This window comes from Suncus etruscus, chromosome 12 (genome assembly GCF_024139225.1).
Source record: "Suncus etruscus isolate mSunEtr1 chromosome 12, mSunEtr1.pri.cur, whole genome shotgun sequence".
Taxonomy (NCBI): Eukaryota; Metazoa; Chordata; class Mammalia; order Eulipotyphla; family Soricidae; genus Suncus; species Suncus etruscus.
The window spans coordinates 40,028,824-40,045,630 of NC_064859.1; the positions used below are offsets into that span (position 1 = coordinate 40,028,824).

The 16,807-nt window shown below is 39.7% G+C and overlaps 1 protein-coding gene across 1 annotated transcript in view; it reads right to left on the bottom strand.

The window, feature by feature from the left end:
* Positions 1–16,807, bottom strand: part of EML6 (EMAP like 6) — a 358,600-nt gene that overhangs the window by 116,230 nt on the left and 225,563 nt on the right. The window contains exons 14-15 of the mRNA XM_049784798.1: positions 15,677–15,863; positions 11,749–11,854 (exon numbers count right to left, since the gene is read on the bottom strand). Coding sequence (XP_049640755.1) covers positions 11,749–11,854; positions 15,677–15,863 — 293 coding nt within the window. The remainder of the gene's footprint in view (positions 1–11,748; positions 11,855–15,676; positions 15,864–16,807) is intronic.

A 16,807-nucleotide genomic window follows, 5' to 3' on the forward strand; every position in this document is an offset into this window, starting at 1 on the left:
CACCCTCTTACTCTCTTTTCTATTAATTTCCAAAAGAAAAGTGCTCCATATCCCTTTCTGGTTAATGGTGATTCTGGTTGTGCTAGAATAGAGGTGTCTCAATATAGCCAGCTTCCATGCACAACCATATGTATGCCTTACTTATATGAAGATTAGAGGTAAAAAGTAGCTGAAGGTACTTGCTTTGGTCAGAAGAACTAGGAAAGTAGGAAAATAAGTTAGGCACTCCAGATAAAACTCTCATGTTAATATTCTCATATGTCCTATTGGAGGGCAGAGGTAGAAGAAAGTAAAACTATGAAGGAGAAATCCTGGTACAGCTCTTGCCAGTGCTAACCTTTTTGCCAGGCCACACTGCCCAATTCTGACTTTCTATTTGGGGCCAGGTGAATTGTATATATGGTTAGGACTAGAGATCTGACACAAAGTACTCTCAACAGAAATAAAGCGTCTCAGCCCACATCTTCAGAGGGTATCATATGACCACAAATCCAACTGTACACATGTAACCATTAGCAAGTCAACACAAAAGTGCTTGTTTTTCTTGAACAGTCCTAAATATTAATACTTTCCTAAACTATAAACTGGCTTTACTTTTTGTCAAAACATTAACATTAAACTCTGAGACAAGAATAAAATTCTCTATAGTAATAAATAACACACTGTTTGAATAAATATATTTTTGTAGTGACTGTTCTCTGTATAATCAAGAATGCAGTATTAAACAAAAATTCCATTTATATATTAAAAAACAAAGATTAAACTTTTTGTATACAAAAACCCCATAGCAATAATACAGCAGGTAAGGCATCTATCTACCTTACACACAACTGACTCAAGTTCAATTCCCCAGCACCCTATATAGTCCCCCAAACCCACCAGGAGTAATCCTTGATCTCAGAAACAGGAATAAGCCCTGCACCACTATGGGTGGCCCCAAGACTAAAAAAACAAACAAAGAATATATTCCTTGCACGCGACCTACTCGGGTTTGATTCCAGCATCCCATATAGTTCCCTGAGTCTGCCAGGTGCGATTTCTGAGTGCAGAGCCAGGAGTTATCCCTGAGTGCCACTGGGTGTGGCTCAAAAACATAAACAAAACAAAAAAAATATTAGTTTCTCCATAATGTAACACATACTTAGGTTTTATTTTTTTAAGTTTTCAAACTCGAATGACTTTTCACTTTGATATAGCATACATAATTTTCATAGAAATATGTATCTTCAGGCCTGGAGAGATAGCACAGCGGTGTTTGCCTTGCAAGTAGTTGATCCAGGACCTAAGGTGGTTGTTTTGAATCTCAGTGTCCCATATGGTCTCCCGTGCCTGCCAGGAGCTATTTCTGAGCAGACAGCCAGGAGTAACCTCTGAGCACCGCCGGGTATGAACCAAAACCCCCCCCAAAATTATGTATCTTCTAGAAAAATAATTTTTTGGAAGAGCACTCTGACTACTTAAGAGCAGAATTTTAAAAAAATTTTATTGATATCTTTGAAAATAATTATATTTGAACTCAAATTTTGGCCTACTTTTAGATTTTACCATATTATCAAGAATACACAGTACATCTAGTTTATTATGTTTGTTTTGTTTTGGGGGTCACATTCAGCAATGCTCAGGATTTACTTGCGGCTCTGTGCTCAGAAATCACTCCTGTGTGGCTCAGGGAACCACATGGGATATACTCTCTAGCCTAGCACACCTACTTTAAACCTTTATTTTCATCAAACTGCAAGTTTTGGACTTTGTGTTCAAATATATCAGGTGTGTTATTTGGGCTTTCACTTGGCATTTAGTATGCCAAGTAGTGTTCTTTAACTTTTCTCCCTTACATGTCCATTAGTGCAGAGTGTGAAATGTTTATCTCGTGTTTGCAAATTCAGAAACATAAATTGCTGAGTAACTTTAAACATTGATATAACAACTCATACTAAATAGTAATTATTACCATCTGTGAGAATGCACCTATTACAAAAATGAAAAAAAAACTTGGAACAATGATACTATACTGAAATACAAGATTAGTTTTGAATTGTGAGAGGCAATAACATCTGCACAATGGTAGTTTTATCTACTTTGTAGAGCATTGGTGGCTCTTGGAGATATAAACAAAACGTGCTTTGAGTCCAAGTTTAGTTTTATAACTATAGTATCTCTTCTTATAAAAAAATAGGTACTGGAGAAAAGAAGAGGTTAGTAACCCAGAAACTTTCTTTCTCATGGGACAGAGTATTAGACTTGAGAGGAATCTTCAGGATTTGTGGTCCACTCCTATTTTTAGATGAAGGAAGATGAAGAGGTGTAACTCAGTTTCCTAAGGGTGTGTGTAATCTGGTGCAGTGCCTTCTCTGTGAGTACTCTCCACAGATTCCTCAGCTGCTGACTTTGAGTCCACTAAAAGTCAGCACTTATTAAGTGTTAATGCACCATGTTACTTATCAGGAAATTTATCTGAGTTTCTAATAGAAAGAGTGAAAGTAGAGAAATTTGTTAGACAAAACTTCATTTGTTCATTCATCCATCATGATACTTTTGGAGAAGCAGTTGGAAACAAAAATAGGTACTTAGCTGCCAACTAGTTTACTATATGTGAAAAGCATAGCGTATATTGGACTGAGAGGAGTTAAAAAGAGCAACAACAATAATGGGCTAATAGATGAAGAAGGGACAGGATACTTTCCTCCTGAAAGAATAGAATAAAAAACTTTCAGCTCTATCTTTTTTTTTGTTTGTTTGTTTTTGTTTTTTGGGCCACACTCGTTTGATGCTCAGGGGTTACTCCTGGCTAAGCACTCAGAAATTGCCCCTGGCTTGGGGGGACCATATGGGATGCCAGGGGATTGAACTGCGGTCCTTCCTTGGCTAGCGCTTGCAAGGCTGACACCTTACTTCTAGCGCCACCCATTTTCAGCTCTATCTTAAAACATGATAGACTTGAAAAGATGTATGGGAACAGTATGAATAAATAAACATAGGCCAAAGACTGATGGGAAGGCATCTAGGTTTTGTAGCTAGTTAGATGTAAGAGTATAAGTAAATTTGTGGGTATAAATGCTGGGAAGAAAGTTGAGACTTCATTGAGAAAGTCCATGAATGGCCAACCAATGGATCAAAAACTGTAGCAGATCACTCAAGAGAAGTCAGTGGTGGCAATGTAAATGCTTCCAGAAGGCTGAGAAGTGGGCAGAATAGAGTGAAGGAAGTGGAGACAGAATAAGAGACCAGGAGAGCATAAAAACCGGCTATCCTTTGCAAAAGCTGGCTCCCTGTGTGTGACACCAGGCGGGGAAAATCCGCGAAAGTACACCGGCCCAGTGGGGCTCAGCTGTGAAAGACTGTGAGTGTGACCTGTCTATGTCTGTCTACTGTCCTCTTGCGTGAAACTCTTGCGAGTGGGGCAAAAAGAGCCTCCAGAAACCTCGCTCGCCCAGACGCCATTTTCAGGGAGGGACTTCAGAGCATAAAAACCGGCTATCCTTTGCAAAAGCTGGCTCCCTGTGTGTGACACCAGGCGGGGAAAATCCGCGAAAGTACACCGGCCCAGTGGGGCTCAGCTGTGAAAGACTGTGAGTGTGACCTGTCTATGTCTGTCTACTGTCCTCTTGCGTGAAACTCTTGCGAGTGGGGCAAAAAGAGCCTCCAGAAACCTCGCTCGCCCAGACGCCATTTTCAGGGAGGGACTTCAGAGCATAAAAACCGGCTATCCTTTGCAAAAGCTGGCTCCCTGTGTGTGACACCAGGCGGGGAAAATCCGCGAAAGTACACCGGCCCAGTGGGGCTCAGCTGTGAAAGACTGTGAGTGTGACCTGTCTATGTCTGTCTACTGTCCTCTTGCGTGAAACTCTTGCGAGTGGGGCAAAAAGAGCCTCCAGAAACCTCGCTCGCCCAGACGCCATTTTCAGGGAGGGACTTCAGAGCATAAAAACCGGCTATCCTTTGCAAAAGCTGGCTCCCTGTGTGTGACACCAGGCGGGGAAAATCCGCGAAAGTACACCGGCCCAGTGGGGCTCAGCTGTGAAAGACTGTGAGTGTGACCTGTCTATGTCTGTCTACTGTCCTCTTGCGTGAAACTCTTGCGAGTGGGGCAAAAAGAGCCTCCAGAAACCTCGCTCGCCCAGACGCCATTTTCAGGGAGGGACTTCAGAGCATAAAAACCGGCTATCCTTTGCAAAAGCTGGCTCCCTGTGTGTGACACCAGGCGGGGAAAATCCGCGAAAGTACACCGGCCCAGTGGGGCTCAGCTGTGAAAGACTGTGAGTGTGACCTGTCTATGTCTGTCTACTGTCCTCTTGCGTGAAACTCTTGCGAGTGGGGCAAAAAGAGCCTCCAGAAACCTCGCTCGCCCAGACGCCATTTTCAGGGAGGGACTTCAGAGCATAAAAACCGGCTATCCTTTGCAAAAGCTGGCTCCCTGTGTGTGACACCAGGCGGGGAAAATCCGCGAAAGTACACCGGCCCAGTGGGGCTCAGCTGTGAAAGACTGTGAGTGTGACCTGTCTATGTCTGTCTACTGTCCTCTTGCGTGAAACTCTTGCGAGTGGGGCAAAAAGAGCCTCCAGAAACCTCGCTCGCCCAGACGCCATTTTCAGGGAGGGACTTCAGAGCATAAAAACCGGCTATCCTTTGCAAAAGCTGGCTCCCTGTGTGTGACACCAGGCGGGGAAAATCCGCGAAAGTACACCGGCCCAGTGGGGCTCAGCTGTGAAAGACTGTGAGTGTGACCTGTCTATGTCTGTCTACTGTCCTCTTGCGTGAAACTCTTGCGAGTGGGGCAAAAAGAGCCTCCAGAAACCTCGCTCGCCCAGACGCCATTTTCAGGGAGGGACTTCAGAGCATAAAAACCGGCTATCCTTTGCAAAAGCTGGCTCCCTGTGTGTGACACCAGGCGGGGAAAATCCGCGAAAGTACACCGGCCCAGTGGGGCTCAGCTGTGAAAGACTGTGAGTGTGACCTGTCTATGTCTGTCTACTGTCCTCTTGCGTGAAACTCTTGCGAGTGGGGCAAAAAGAGGCTCAGAGGAGCACGGCCGCTCCGCTTCGCTACGCGGCCGTGCACTCTTTCTAAGGAAAGAACTCCATTGCAACAAGAAGGAAAAATCACACTAAGAACGGCGCTATATCACAGAAGCAAACATTTCTCTCTGGACTGTCTTCTCTGTTGCATGCTCGGGCCTAAGATTTGACCCAGTGTGAGGCTTCATCCACGGAGGACTCCCCTCCCTTAGAGGCAAGTCAGCCCATCCAGAAAGGGAGGAGCCAGAGGAGTGTGCTGCCTACATCATATAGACAATGAATACCACTACAACACGTAGAAAAACCCACAATACAAATGTGACAATGGGGAAACAGCGCAGGCCAGCATCAGACATAGAGAATGAAGATGACAATTCTGAGGACCAGATAATGACTGAACAACTAATCAACCTCTCAGATAAGGACTTTAGACTAGCAATATGGAAGGTGCTCAACAGACTCCAAGAAACCATGGATCGAGTTGAACAGAACACTAATAAGAACCAAGAAAATATGAAGGCAGAAATGACAAAACTCCAAACTGAAATAACATGTCAACTAACAGGCCTGAAAAACTCAGTAAACGAAGTGAATGACAAAATGGATAAGCTCTGGGACAGGGTATCAGAAGCTGAGAATAGACTTGGTGCTGTGGAAGATGAGATACATAACAATTCCATACAGCAGGAGAGATTGGACAAAAAACTTAAAGCAAATGAGCAGACAATGGAAAAATTAGTCAAAGAATGGGAACAGACGAAAATAGAAGTTTATGATAAGATCAACAGAAACAACTTAAGAATCATTGGAGTCCCAGAGACCCAGGAAGAAAATTTCCAGGAAGAATCAATGGTCAAGAACATCATTAAAGAGAAACTTCCAGAGCTAAAGAATATATGTGATCAAATCCTGCATGCCCGAAGAGTACCAACCAAAAGAGACCCCAGAAAAACCACCCCAAGACACATCCTAGTCACAATGACAAATCCCACAGATAGAGACAGAATTCTGAAAACAGCAAGATCAAAAGGGGAAATCATGTTCAAGCAAGCTTCCCTGAGATTTACAGCAGACCTGTCACCAGAAACGCTCAATGCCAGAAAGCAGTGGTGGGATATTGTGACAAGACTGAATGAAATGAATGCTTCACCCAGAATACTATACCCAGCAAAACTCACTTTCCGGTTTGATGGAAGAATACATGGTTTCACAGACAAAAAACAGCTCAGAAACTTCATAGACACAAAACCAGTCTTAAGAGAAAAACTGAAAGACCTAATCTAAGACAAGACTACCCAAAAGACACACCAAATTTTGAAATAAAGATGGCGTTAAATCCCAGGACAATTCTTTCTCTCAACGTCAATGGACTAAATGCACCAGTTAAGAGACACAGAGTGGCTAAATGGATCAAAAAACTCAATCCAACCTTCTGCTGCCTACAAGAAACGCACCTGAATAGTCAGAACAAACATAGACTCAAAATAAAAGGCTGGAGAAAAGTTATCCAAGCAAACAACACCCATAAAAAAGCTGGAGTGGCCATACTAATATCAGATAATGCAAACTTTATACTCAGGAAGGTTGTAAGGGACAAAGACGGACATTTTATATTAATCAAGGGGTACGTAGAGCAGGAAGAATTCACTCTCCTAAACATATATGCACCGAATGAGGGGCCAGCAAAATATTTAATACAACTGTTGACAAATCTGAAAAATAATATCAACAACAACACAATAATTGTGGGGGACCTTAACATGGCTTTGTCAACACTGGACAGGTCAACCAGACTGAAACCCAACAAGAATATACTAGACCTGAGGAGAGAAATGGAAGAAAAAGGCCTAGTGGATATATATAGGACACTCCATCCCCAGAAACCTGGATACACATTCTTCTCCAATGTACATGGGACATTCTCCAGGATAGACTACATGCTGGCACATAAAACATACCTCCATAAGATCAAGAGGATAGAAATTTTGCAGACTACCTTCGCTGACCACAAGGCTCTGAAATTATTTGTGAACTCCAAAGGGACTCAGAAGAAACACTTTAACACCTGGAAGTTAAACAGCCTCATGCTCAATAACCAGTGGGTCCGAGATGAAATCAAGGAGGAAATAAAAAGGTTCCTGGAAACAAATGACAATAAAGACACAAACTCTCAGAACTTATGGGACACAGCAAAAGCAGTACTGAGAGGAAAATTTATAGCTTTGCAAGCACACATCAGGAAGGAAGAAGGAGCTTACCTGAGTAGCTTAATGACACAGCTAATAGAACTAGAAAATGCTCAACAAAAGGACCCAAGAACAGGAAGACAGAAGGAAATAACAAAGCTGAGAGCAGAAATCAACGAAGTGGAAACTCAAAAAACAATCCGAAAGATCAACGAAAGCAGAAGTTGGTTCTTTGAAAAAATAAACAAGATTGATAGACCACTGGCAAACCTAACAAAGAAAGAGAGAGAGAGAAACTTGATAACTCGTATCAGGAATGAAAAAGGAGAGATCACTACTGATATGACAGAGATTCAAAGGGTAATCAGAAACTACTTTGAAAAACTCTACGCCACTAAAAATGAGAACCTGGAAGAAATGGATAAATTCTTGGACTCTTATAATCTTCCACGGTTGAAGGAAGAGGATGTAGCATATCTAAACACCCCCATCACCATTGATGAAATTAAAACAGTAATCAAATGTCTGCCGAAAAACAAAAGCCCAGGTCCAGATGGATTCACTAATGAATTCTATCAAACTTTCCAAGAGGAACTACTGCCAATCTTGGCAAGACTCTTTCATGAAATTGAACAAACAGAAACACTCCCAAATAGCTTTTATGAAGCCAACATCACCTTGATACCTAAACCAGACAGAGACGCTACCAAAAAAGAAAATTACAGACCAATATCACTGATGAATGCAGATGCAAAGATCCTCAACAAAATCCTGGCAAATAGGATTCAATGCCTCATTAAGAAGATCATCCACTACGATCAAGTAGGTTTCATCCCAGGAATGCAAGGCTGGTTTAACATCCGTAAATCTATCAACATAATACACAACATCAATAACAAGAAAAATAAAAACCACATGATCATATCAATAGATGCAGAGAAAGCATTTGATAAGGTCCAACACCCATTCTTGATCAAAACTCTCAGCAAGATGGGAATGGAGGGAACCTTTCTCAATATAGTGAAGGCCATCTACCACAAGCCAGTGGCAAATATTATCCTCAATGGAGAAAAACTGAAAGCCTTCCCTCTAAATTCTGGCACAAGACAAGGCTGTCCTCTCTCACCACTCCTATTCAACATAGCACTGGAAGTACTTGCTATAGCGATTAGGCAAGAAAAGGATATCAAGGGAATCCAGATAGGAAAGGAAGAAGTCAAGCTCTCACTGTTTGCAGATGACATGATAGTCTACTTAGAAAACCCTAAAGACTCTATCAAAAAGCTTCTAGAAACAATAGACTCATATAGCAAGGTGGCAGGCTACAAAATTAACACACAAAAATCAATGGCCTTTCTATACACCAACAGTAATAAAGAAGAAATGGACATTAAGAAAACAACCCCATTCACAATAGTACCACACAAACTCAAATATCTTGGAATCAACTTGACTAAATATGTGAAGGACCTATACAAAGAAAACTATAAAACTCTGCTCCAAGAAATAAGAGAGGACACACGGAAATGGAAACACATACCCTGCTCATGGATTGGCAGGATTAACATCATCAAAATGTCAATACTCCCCAAGGCATTATACAGATTTAATGCCATCCCTCTAAAGATACCCATGACATTCTTCAAAGAAGTGGATCAGACACTTTTGAAATTCATTTGGAACAATAAACACCCTCGAATAGCTAAAGCAATCATTGGGAAAAAGAATATGGGAGGAATTACTTTTCCCAACTTTAAACTGTACTACAAAGCAACAGTTATCAAAACAGCATGGTATTGGAATAAGGATAGGTCCTCAGATCAGTGGAATAGGCTTGAATACTCAGAAAATGTTCCCCAGAGATACAACCATCTAATTTTTGATAAAGGAGCAGGAAATCCTAAATGGAGCAGGGAAAGCCTCTTCAACAAGTGGTGTTGGCACAATTGGATAGCCACTTGCAAAAAATTAAACTTAGACCCCCAGCTAACATCATGTACAAAGGTAAAATCCAAATGGATTAAAGACCTCGATATCAGCCCCAAAACCATAAGATATATAGAACAGCACATAGGCAAAACACTCCAGGACATTACAGGCATCTTCAAGGAGGAAACTGCACTCTCCAAGCAAGTGAAAGCAGAGATTAACAGATGGGAATATATTAAGCTGAGAAGCTTCTGCACCTCAAAGGAAATAGTGCCCAGGATACAAGAGCCCCCCACTGAGTGGGAGAAACTATTCACCCAATACCCATCAGATAAGGGGCTAATCTCCAAAATATACAAGGCACTGACAGAACTTTACAAGAAAAAAACATCTAACCCCATCAAAAAATGGGGAGAAGAAATGAACAGACACTTTGACAAAGAAGAAATACGCATGGCCAAAAGACACATGAAAAAATGTTCCACATCACTAATCATCAGGGAGATGCAAATCAAAACAACGATGAGATACCACCTCACACCCCAGAGAATGGCACACATCACAAAGAATGAGAATAAACAGTGTTGGCGGGGATGTGGAGAGAAAGGAACTCTTATCCACTGCTGGTGGGAATGCTGTCTAGTTCAACCTTTATGGAAAGCGATATGGAGATTCCTCCAAAAACTGGAAATCGAGCTCCCATACGATCCAGCTATACCACTCCTAGGAATATACCCTAGGAACACAAAAATACAATACAAAAACCCCTTCCTTACACCTATATTCATTGCAGCTCTATTTACCATAGCAAGACTCTGGAAACAACCAAGATGCCCTTCAACAGATGAATGGCTAAAGAAACTGTGGTACATATACACAATGGAATATTATGCAGCTGTCAGGAGAGATGAAGTCATGAAATTTTCCTATACATGGATGTACATGGAATCTATTATGCTGAGTGAAATAAGTCAGAGAGAGAGAGAAAAACGCAGAATGGTCTCACTCATCTATGGGTTTTAAGAAAAATGAAAGACACCCTTGTAATAATAATTTTCAGACACAAAAGAGAAAAGAGCTGGAAGTTCCAGCTCACCTCAGGAAGCTCACCACAAAGCGTGATGAGTTTAGTTAGAGAAATAACTACATTTTGAACTGTCCTAATATTGAGAATGTATGAGGGAAATGTAGAGCCTGTTTAGGGTACAGGCGGGGGTTGGGTGGGGAGGAGGGTGATTTGGGACTTGGGTGATGGGAATGTTGCACTGGTGATGGGTGGTGTTCCTTTTATGACTGAAACCCAAACACAATCATGTATGTAATCAAGGTGTTTAAATAAAAAAAAAATTAAAAAAAAAAAAAAAAAAAAAAAGAATAAGAGACCAGAATTACTAGATAACTAGCACAAAGGAGAAGAAATGAGGACTTGAACAAGGGGAGTAGGAAGAGAGACAGCAGAGAGAATGGAATGTGAAATCATAGAATTTGAGAAATGATAATAAACATATAATAAATAGTACATACTAAATATCTGAATGGAATTTAGACTGGAAATGACATATTCAGTTTTCTGAAGCAAAGTTGGGTTTTTTCTGTACTGATTTAATTTGCATAACTAGTTTCATTAAAATATTCTAGCTAAAAATATCTTTAGAGTCTTAGTCTTGAATTCTACCTAAGAGCGTGTGTTTTATGGGGCTAGAGTGACAGCACAGCGGTAGGGCATTTGCCTTGCATACAGCTGACCTAGGTTCAATTCCCGGCATGCCATAAAGTCCCCCGAGCCTGTCAGGGGTGATTTCTGAGCACAGAACCAAGAGTAACCCCTGAGTGCCACTGGGTATGGCCCAAAAACAAAAAACAAAAAATGGTTTTATGCTAATGAAAATGACATTTATCAGTTAGTACTTTTGTAGAACTGTGTTCAATTGATAAACTAAGGATATAAAGGGTCACCTTTATTCTATATTAATTTTATTTTAAAAACATTAATGTCACAAAATGCTCTTTGTAGAGAGTCTGTAGGTCTTCCTACATTTCTTTATATTTTAAAGTGCAAGTGCCATGCTCCCACTTATTTGGAGAGAGATATTCTGAGTCATTGCCAGACATTTGCTGGCAATGACAGACAACTAAGTCTGTCAACAGTAACAGCTGCTCTGGGTTTCAAACCACACAGGCAAATGCAGAACACAGTGTGATCTTTAGGTAATTACTTGAGAGCGAGGAAATAAGGAAAATGAGAAAAGGATGTATAATTATGTGTATGTGGGGGGCTACTTGTGGCTCTGCACTCAGGATTCACTATTGACAGACCCAGGATATCATATGGAATGCTGGAGATCAAACTCAGGTTAACCACTTGAGAGGCAAGTGTTCTACCCAATATACTATTTCTTCAGCCCAGGAAGTGTAATCTAAGCATCACATTTTTGTGTATGAGGAGAATTCACAGTATTAATTTTTCTCTCCCAGGTTCGGAAACTGATATAAGAGGTCTACTTCTTCTTAAGCAGAACTCAGATAAAAAGAAAATATTTTTAAAAACTAAAATAAAACAAAGTGCCCAGGTAAATATGTAACTGTCTGTCAAGGGTTCTAGAGAACAATGAACTTACCTGAGAAATCAAGGGCACATACTCCTCTTTGGTGCTGTCCTTTCAACAATGACAAACATTTTAGAGTCTGAGTATCCCACACATGGATAGAAGCATCTCTTCCAACCTTAAACAACAGGATGTGTATCATTACTACTTATAAAATATAACAAGTAGTATTTTTAGTCAAATACGGTTCAGAAATTTAAGAATTAAATTCTTCTGTGTCTGAGGAAGACACAGAAATTCTTTGGTTCACTATTTTCTTTTTGTTTTTTTGTGTCACACCTGGCAGTGCTCAGGTGTTACTCCTGGCTCCATGCTCAGAAATCGCTCCTGGCAGGCTCGAGGGACCATATGGGATCCAGGACCTGAACCACTGTCCTTCTGCATGCAAGGCAAATACCCAATCTCCATGCTATCTCTCTGGTCCCTGGTTCACTGTTTGTTTTCTAGATCAGGAAACTAGGCTCTAAGTGCCTTATTTGGTATCAAACTGGGTGTACGTAAAGCTTTACTTGGTGCCTTGCAATAAGGAGACTTAAAAAAAACTCAATGTTAACTGAGGATTTTTTTTTTTAAATTTTTGCCACACCTGGTGATGCTCAGGCATTATTCCTGGATTTGTACTCAGGAATTACTACTGGAAGGGCTTTGGAGACCATATGGGATGCCAGGGACTGAAACTGGGTTGACTGCATGTCAGGCAAATGCCATACTCACTGTACTATCACTATGGCCCTATAAATTACATTTCTTTGACATTTGGTTCTTTCCTGTCTTCTCAATTCTAGAGGAGATTCTGTTTGTAGGTCAAGAAAGTCACCTGTACATTACGACTTTGCTATCTTTTGAGTTCTTTAACCTATATGTTACACCAAGAAGGCCTGAATCTGTCTGTCCTCAAGGAAATGAGAATTTGATGACTAACTTTGTTATTAATGTGATTCTCCTTGAGAGGATACAAGCTTCTATCACACTAAATTCTAACTTTAGGGAAAATCACTTATGGTTGTCTTGCTCATATATAGTATTGGGTTTTTTTGTTGATTCTAAAAGGGAAAATGATATATAAAACTACATATATAATAGTAGAATCCAAGTCAACTCCTAAACTGGTCTGTGGAGGTACATTTACCCCTGGAACAGCCACTGGCATACTAGTATACTATTTTGTATATGTATATATGTATATGGTTTGCCACAAATTATTACAGTATAGAGTGTGGTATTTCTTTTGGGGGTTATATAAGAAAGAAACCTGTTCTTTTTATAAAAGGTGTCATATATCCATAAATTAAATACATATGTTTATAAGACAAATATGGTGATTAGGAGTGGGAGCAGTGAAAGGCAAAGCAATGACCAATTACTTGAACAACTTAATGTCGATTAACAAGAGCAGATGGTCTGATATGTAGCTGAATGAAAAGTAAACCAACAAGGCTCTATCCTTTTGGAAGGTTATCGTTATTTTACAAAGAATATAAAAGTTAAGGAATATTTTTCACAAACATTTTATTTATGGGGTTTGACACCATTTACAGACTCAATTTCACTATGGATCTCATGAAGACCAGATTATGAACCCCACCCAAAGAATGTCAAGGCTCCAAAAGCATCAACTCATGTTATCCCTTGACCCTTATCACAACTTTCCCCCTAAAATTTATTAGAATTATTAAATTATTAGAATTATTAGAATCTATTAAAGTTTTATCTGCAGTTAAAATTCCTGATAAACTAAAAAATTTTTGAACTACATATTAGATCAAAATAGTACAAAATTAAATAAACTACTGGCAATATTACTGTTTTAACAGAAAGAAAATCTGAGTTAGTCAATTATTTGGTTACTAATTTTATTTTTTCACTTATTTTAGCCACTTAAAAAGGCTGAACTTTAGGGGCCGGAGAGATAGCACAGAGGTAAAGCGTTTGCCTTGCATGTAGAAGGATGGTTGTTCGAATCCTGGTATCCCATATGGTCCCCCAATCCTGCCAGGAGCAATTTCTGAGTGTAGAGCCAGGAGTAACCCTGAGCGCTGCCGGGTGTGACCCAAAAACAAACAACAAACAAACAAACAAAAAACAAAACAAAAAAAGGCTGAGCTTTAAATAGCTTTTCAGAGGCAAACTGACAGTCTGACAGCAAAGTTCTCTTTGACTCAACAGAGTCTATTCACCACAGGTCAGTGTGCCTGAAGTGAAAGATAAGCACCAGGAAAAGGGTAGGCATCTTTCAGCCACCCCAGCTGGGCTCTACCAGCCACTATCCCGAGAAACAGAGGCAGGCTGACATATCAGCGGTGGAGTCATCCAGCATTTTCACCTGGGTCAGTGCCCAAGATTTTTCTAGTCAATGAGCTTCACTGCAAAACATACAAAACCACTACCACTGGAGCCAAAGCAATAGCACAGAGAAATTTGCCTTGCACACGGCAGAAACCTGATCTGATCCCCTGCAGACTATGGTCTCCCAGACATACAGAAGAAATTTCTAAGCAGAGAGCCAGGAATAAACCCTGAGAACCACCAGGTGTAGCTCCCTCCCCCACAAAAAAGCACCACTACCACACTGAAAATGTCACAATGGGAAATCAATGAAAAACTCCACCAGATTTAGTGCATGAAGATGGTCGTTCTAAAGTAGTATCAGTCACTTGTAAAGCCTCTCTGATAAGGACCGTAGGGGAAAATGTTAAAGATGTTCAAGGAATTCAAAGAAATCATAGAACAAACAGTCAATAAAACTCAAGAGGATATGAATATAGAAATGAGAAAACTTAAAAAGTAAATAATAGAACTAAAAAAGTTGGTAGGTGAAATAAAAACTCATTGGACAGCTTCACCAGCAGATTAATAGCTAGAAGTGAGCTGTAAGATGAACTTTATAACACTTCCATAGAACAGCAGAAGATAAAAAAAAGAGTCTTGAAATAAACACACAGAAGATGGAAAAAATTCTCAAAATAAATTAATAGATAATAGAACTTTGCAATAAATTCAGCAGGAACAACTTAAGACTTATTGGGTTCCCAGAGAGCCAGGAAGAAAACCCTTATGAAGAAGCAACAGTCAAAGACATCATTGGTGAGAAGTCTCCAGAGCTGATACATCCATATCTTTGACGCCTCAAGAGTATCAAGCAAAAAAGACCCCCCATAGCACCCCAAGTCACATCCTAGTCACAATGATGAAAGCCACAGATAGAATACTGAAAGCATGAAGATCAGAAAAGGAAAATATGTATGAGGAATATACTTAATACTTAAAGCGGATTTACAGATTTACAGCAGCCCTTCAGGCCGAAGGCAGTGGTGGCATATAGTGAAAATACTCATCAAAATTAATGCCTCCCCAGGAATACTTTATCCAACTAAACTCTCATTCAAGTTCAAAAGAAAGATATGCAGCTTCATGGATAAACAATAGCTCAGAAACTTTACAGAACTAAAGAGCATTTCAGCTGTTTAATGTTTTAGCATTAATCCAAAATTTAGGGATTCCGAATTGCTTAATAAAATCTGGGGTTCTTTTCAGGTTAAAATTAAAATGATAAATTAATCAATATTCACGTGGCTTTATATTTTACAAAACTATAATCTAAAATTTGTGCTAATATTAAAAGATGGCTCATCAAATAAATATTTATTGAATAACAGTGATATACTAATAAAAGAAAATGTAGTGATGAGAAAAATGTGCTAATATTATTAATTTAGTTCTAGTGAACCCTATTTGTGGATCTTATTTTGTTAAGAGAATGTGCTAATCTAAATTGTTTGATACTCTAATCATCATAAAATGATCCAGAATTCACTATATTTTCAGCTTCCTGCTTCATAATTATTTCTACCAAGAATTTCTTCAATTTATAGTTAGTTCTGACTAAATATTAAATCATTTATCTTTGGTTAAGTACTGATCTTAAATGAATAATACATACCTGCCCAGTAGCCACGTAGTCCTTCACTGGATGGATGGTCAAGCTGAGAATATCATCATCATGTCCCAGGTACAGCCTCTGGGAGTGTTGCTGCCTGTTGTACACAACAGCAACTGCAGCAATGTGGTAGACAACTTCTCCAGTTTGTGTGTAGAACAGATTGTTTCTACAGTCATAGCCTCTATAACTGAAGCATAGGCCCAAGAAACAGTAGTTGAATAAACAAAGAATAAAATAAGTAGGAACTTTCTGGAGGTAAAGTCAACATTTTGATGTAATACCAAGTAGAATTTCTTATTTCTGTATTACTTCCCAGGACAGTATTCTTCAATTGTGGCATGAGGAACTCTGATGGCAAGCGATGAATTTGAGTAAATGAGTACTGAAGCAAATGGGTGTGAAAAATTTAAGATTTATAGACCCTCGAGTACTTTATGTTATCTCTTATAAAAGATCATGTGAAAACACACCTGTTCTGAAGAAGAGGATTTTTTTTCAACTTTTCTTTCATAACCACCTTTCTCTCACTTAAGGATGTCATTTCTCTAGTCTATCCTAAGTCTTAGTCTGATGTATTAGTTGAATCTTCCAGGGATGCCAAAATAAAGGAATATTTCAAAATATAAGTGTTGATACTGAAATTGATAAATAATTGAAAGAAATTATAATTTAAATAATTTCCAATGCCTTGTTTTTTACAAAATAAAATGCTTTATGAGTTATTAGTTGATATGCCATTGAACAAAGTTTTGCTTGTTTGAGGGCCATACCCAGCAGTGTTTAGCAGTGTTTAAAAGTGGCTCTGTGGGGCCAGAGAGATAGCATGGAGGTAGTTCATTTGTCTTGCATGCAGAAGGACGATGGTTCAAATCTTGGCATCCCATATGGTCCCCTGAGTCTGCCAGGAGCGATTTCTGAGTGTAGAGCCAGGAGTAACCCCTGAGCATTGCCAGTTGTAACCCAAAAACAAACAAAGAAACAAAAAGTGGCTCTGTGCCCAGTGATCAATCTTTATGGGGCCATGGGGAACCATATGAGATGCCAGGGACTTAAATTGGGTCAACTGCATGCAAAACAAGAATCTTACCCACTGTATTATCTCCAGATATTTAGACTACTTTTATATAACAG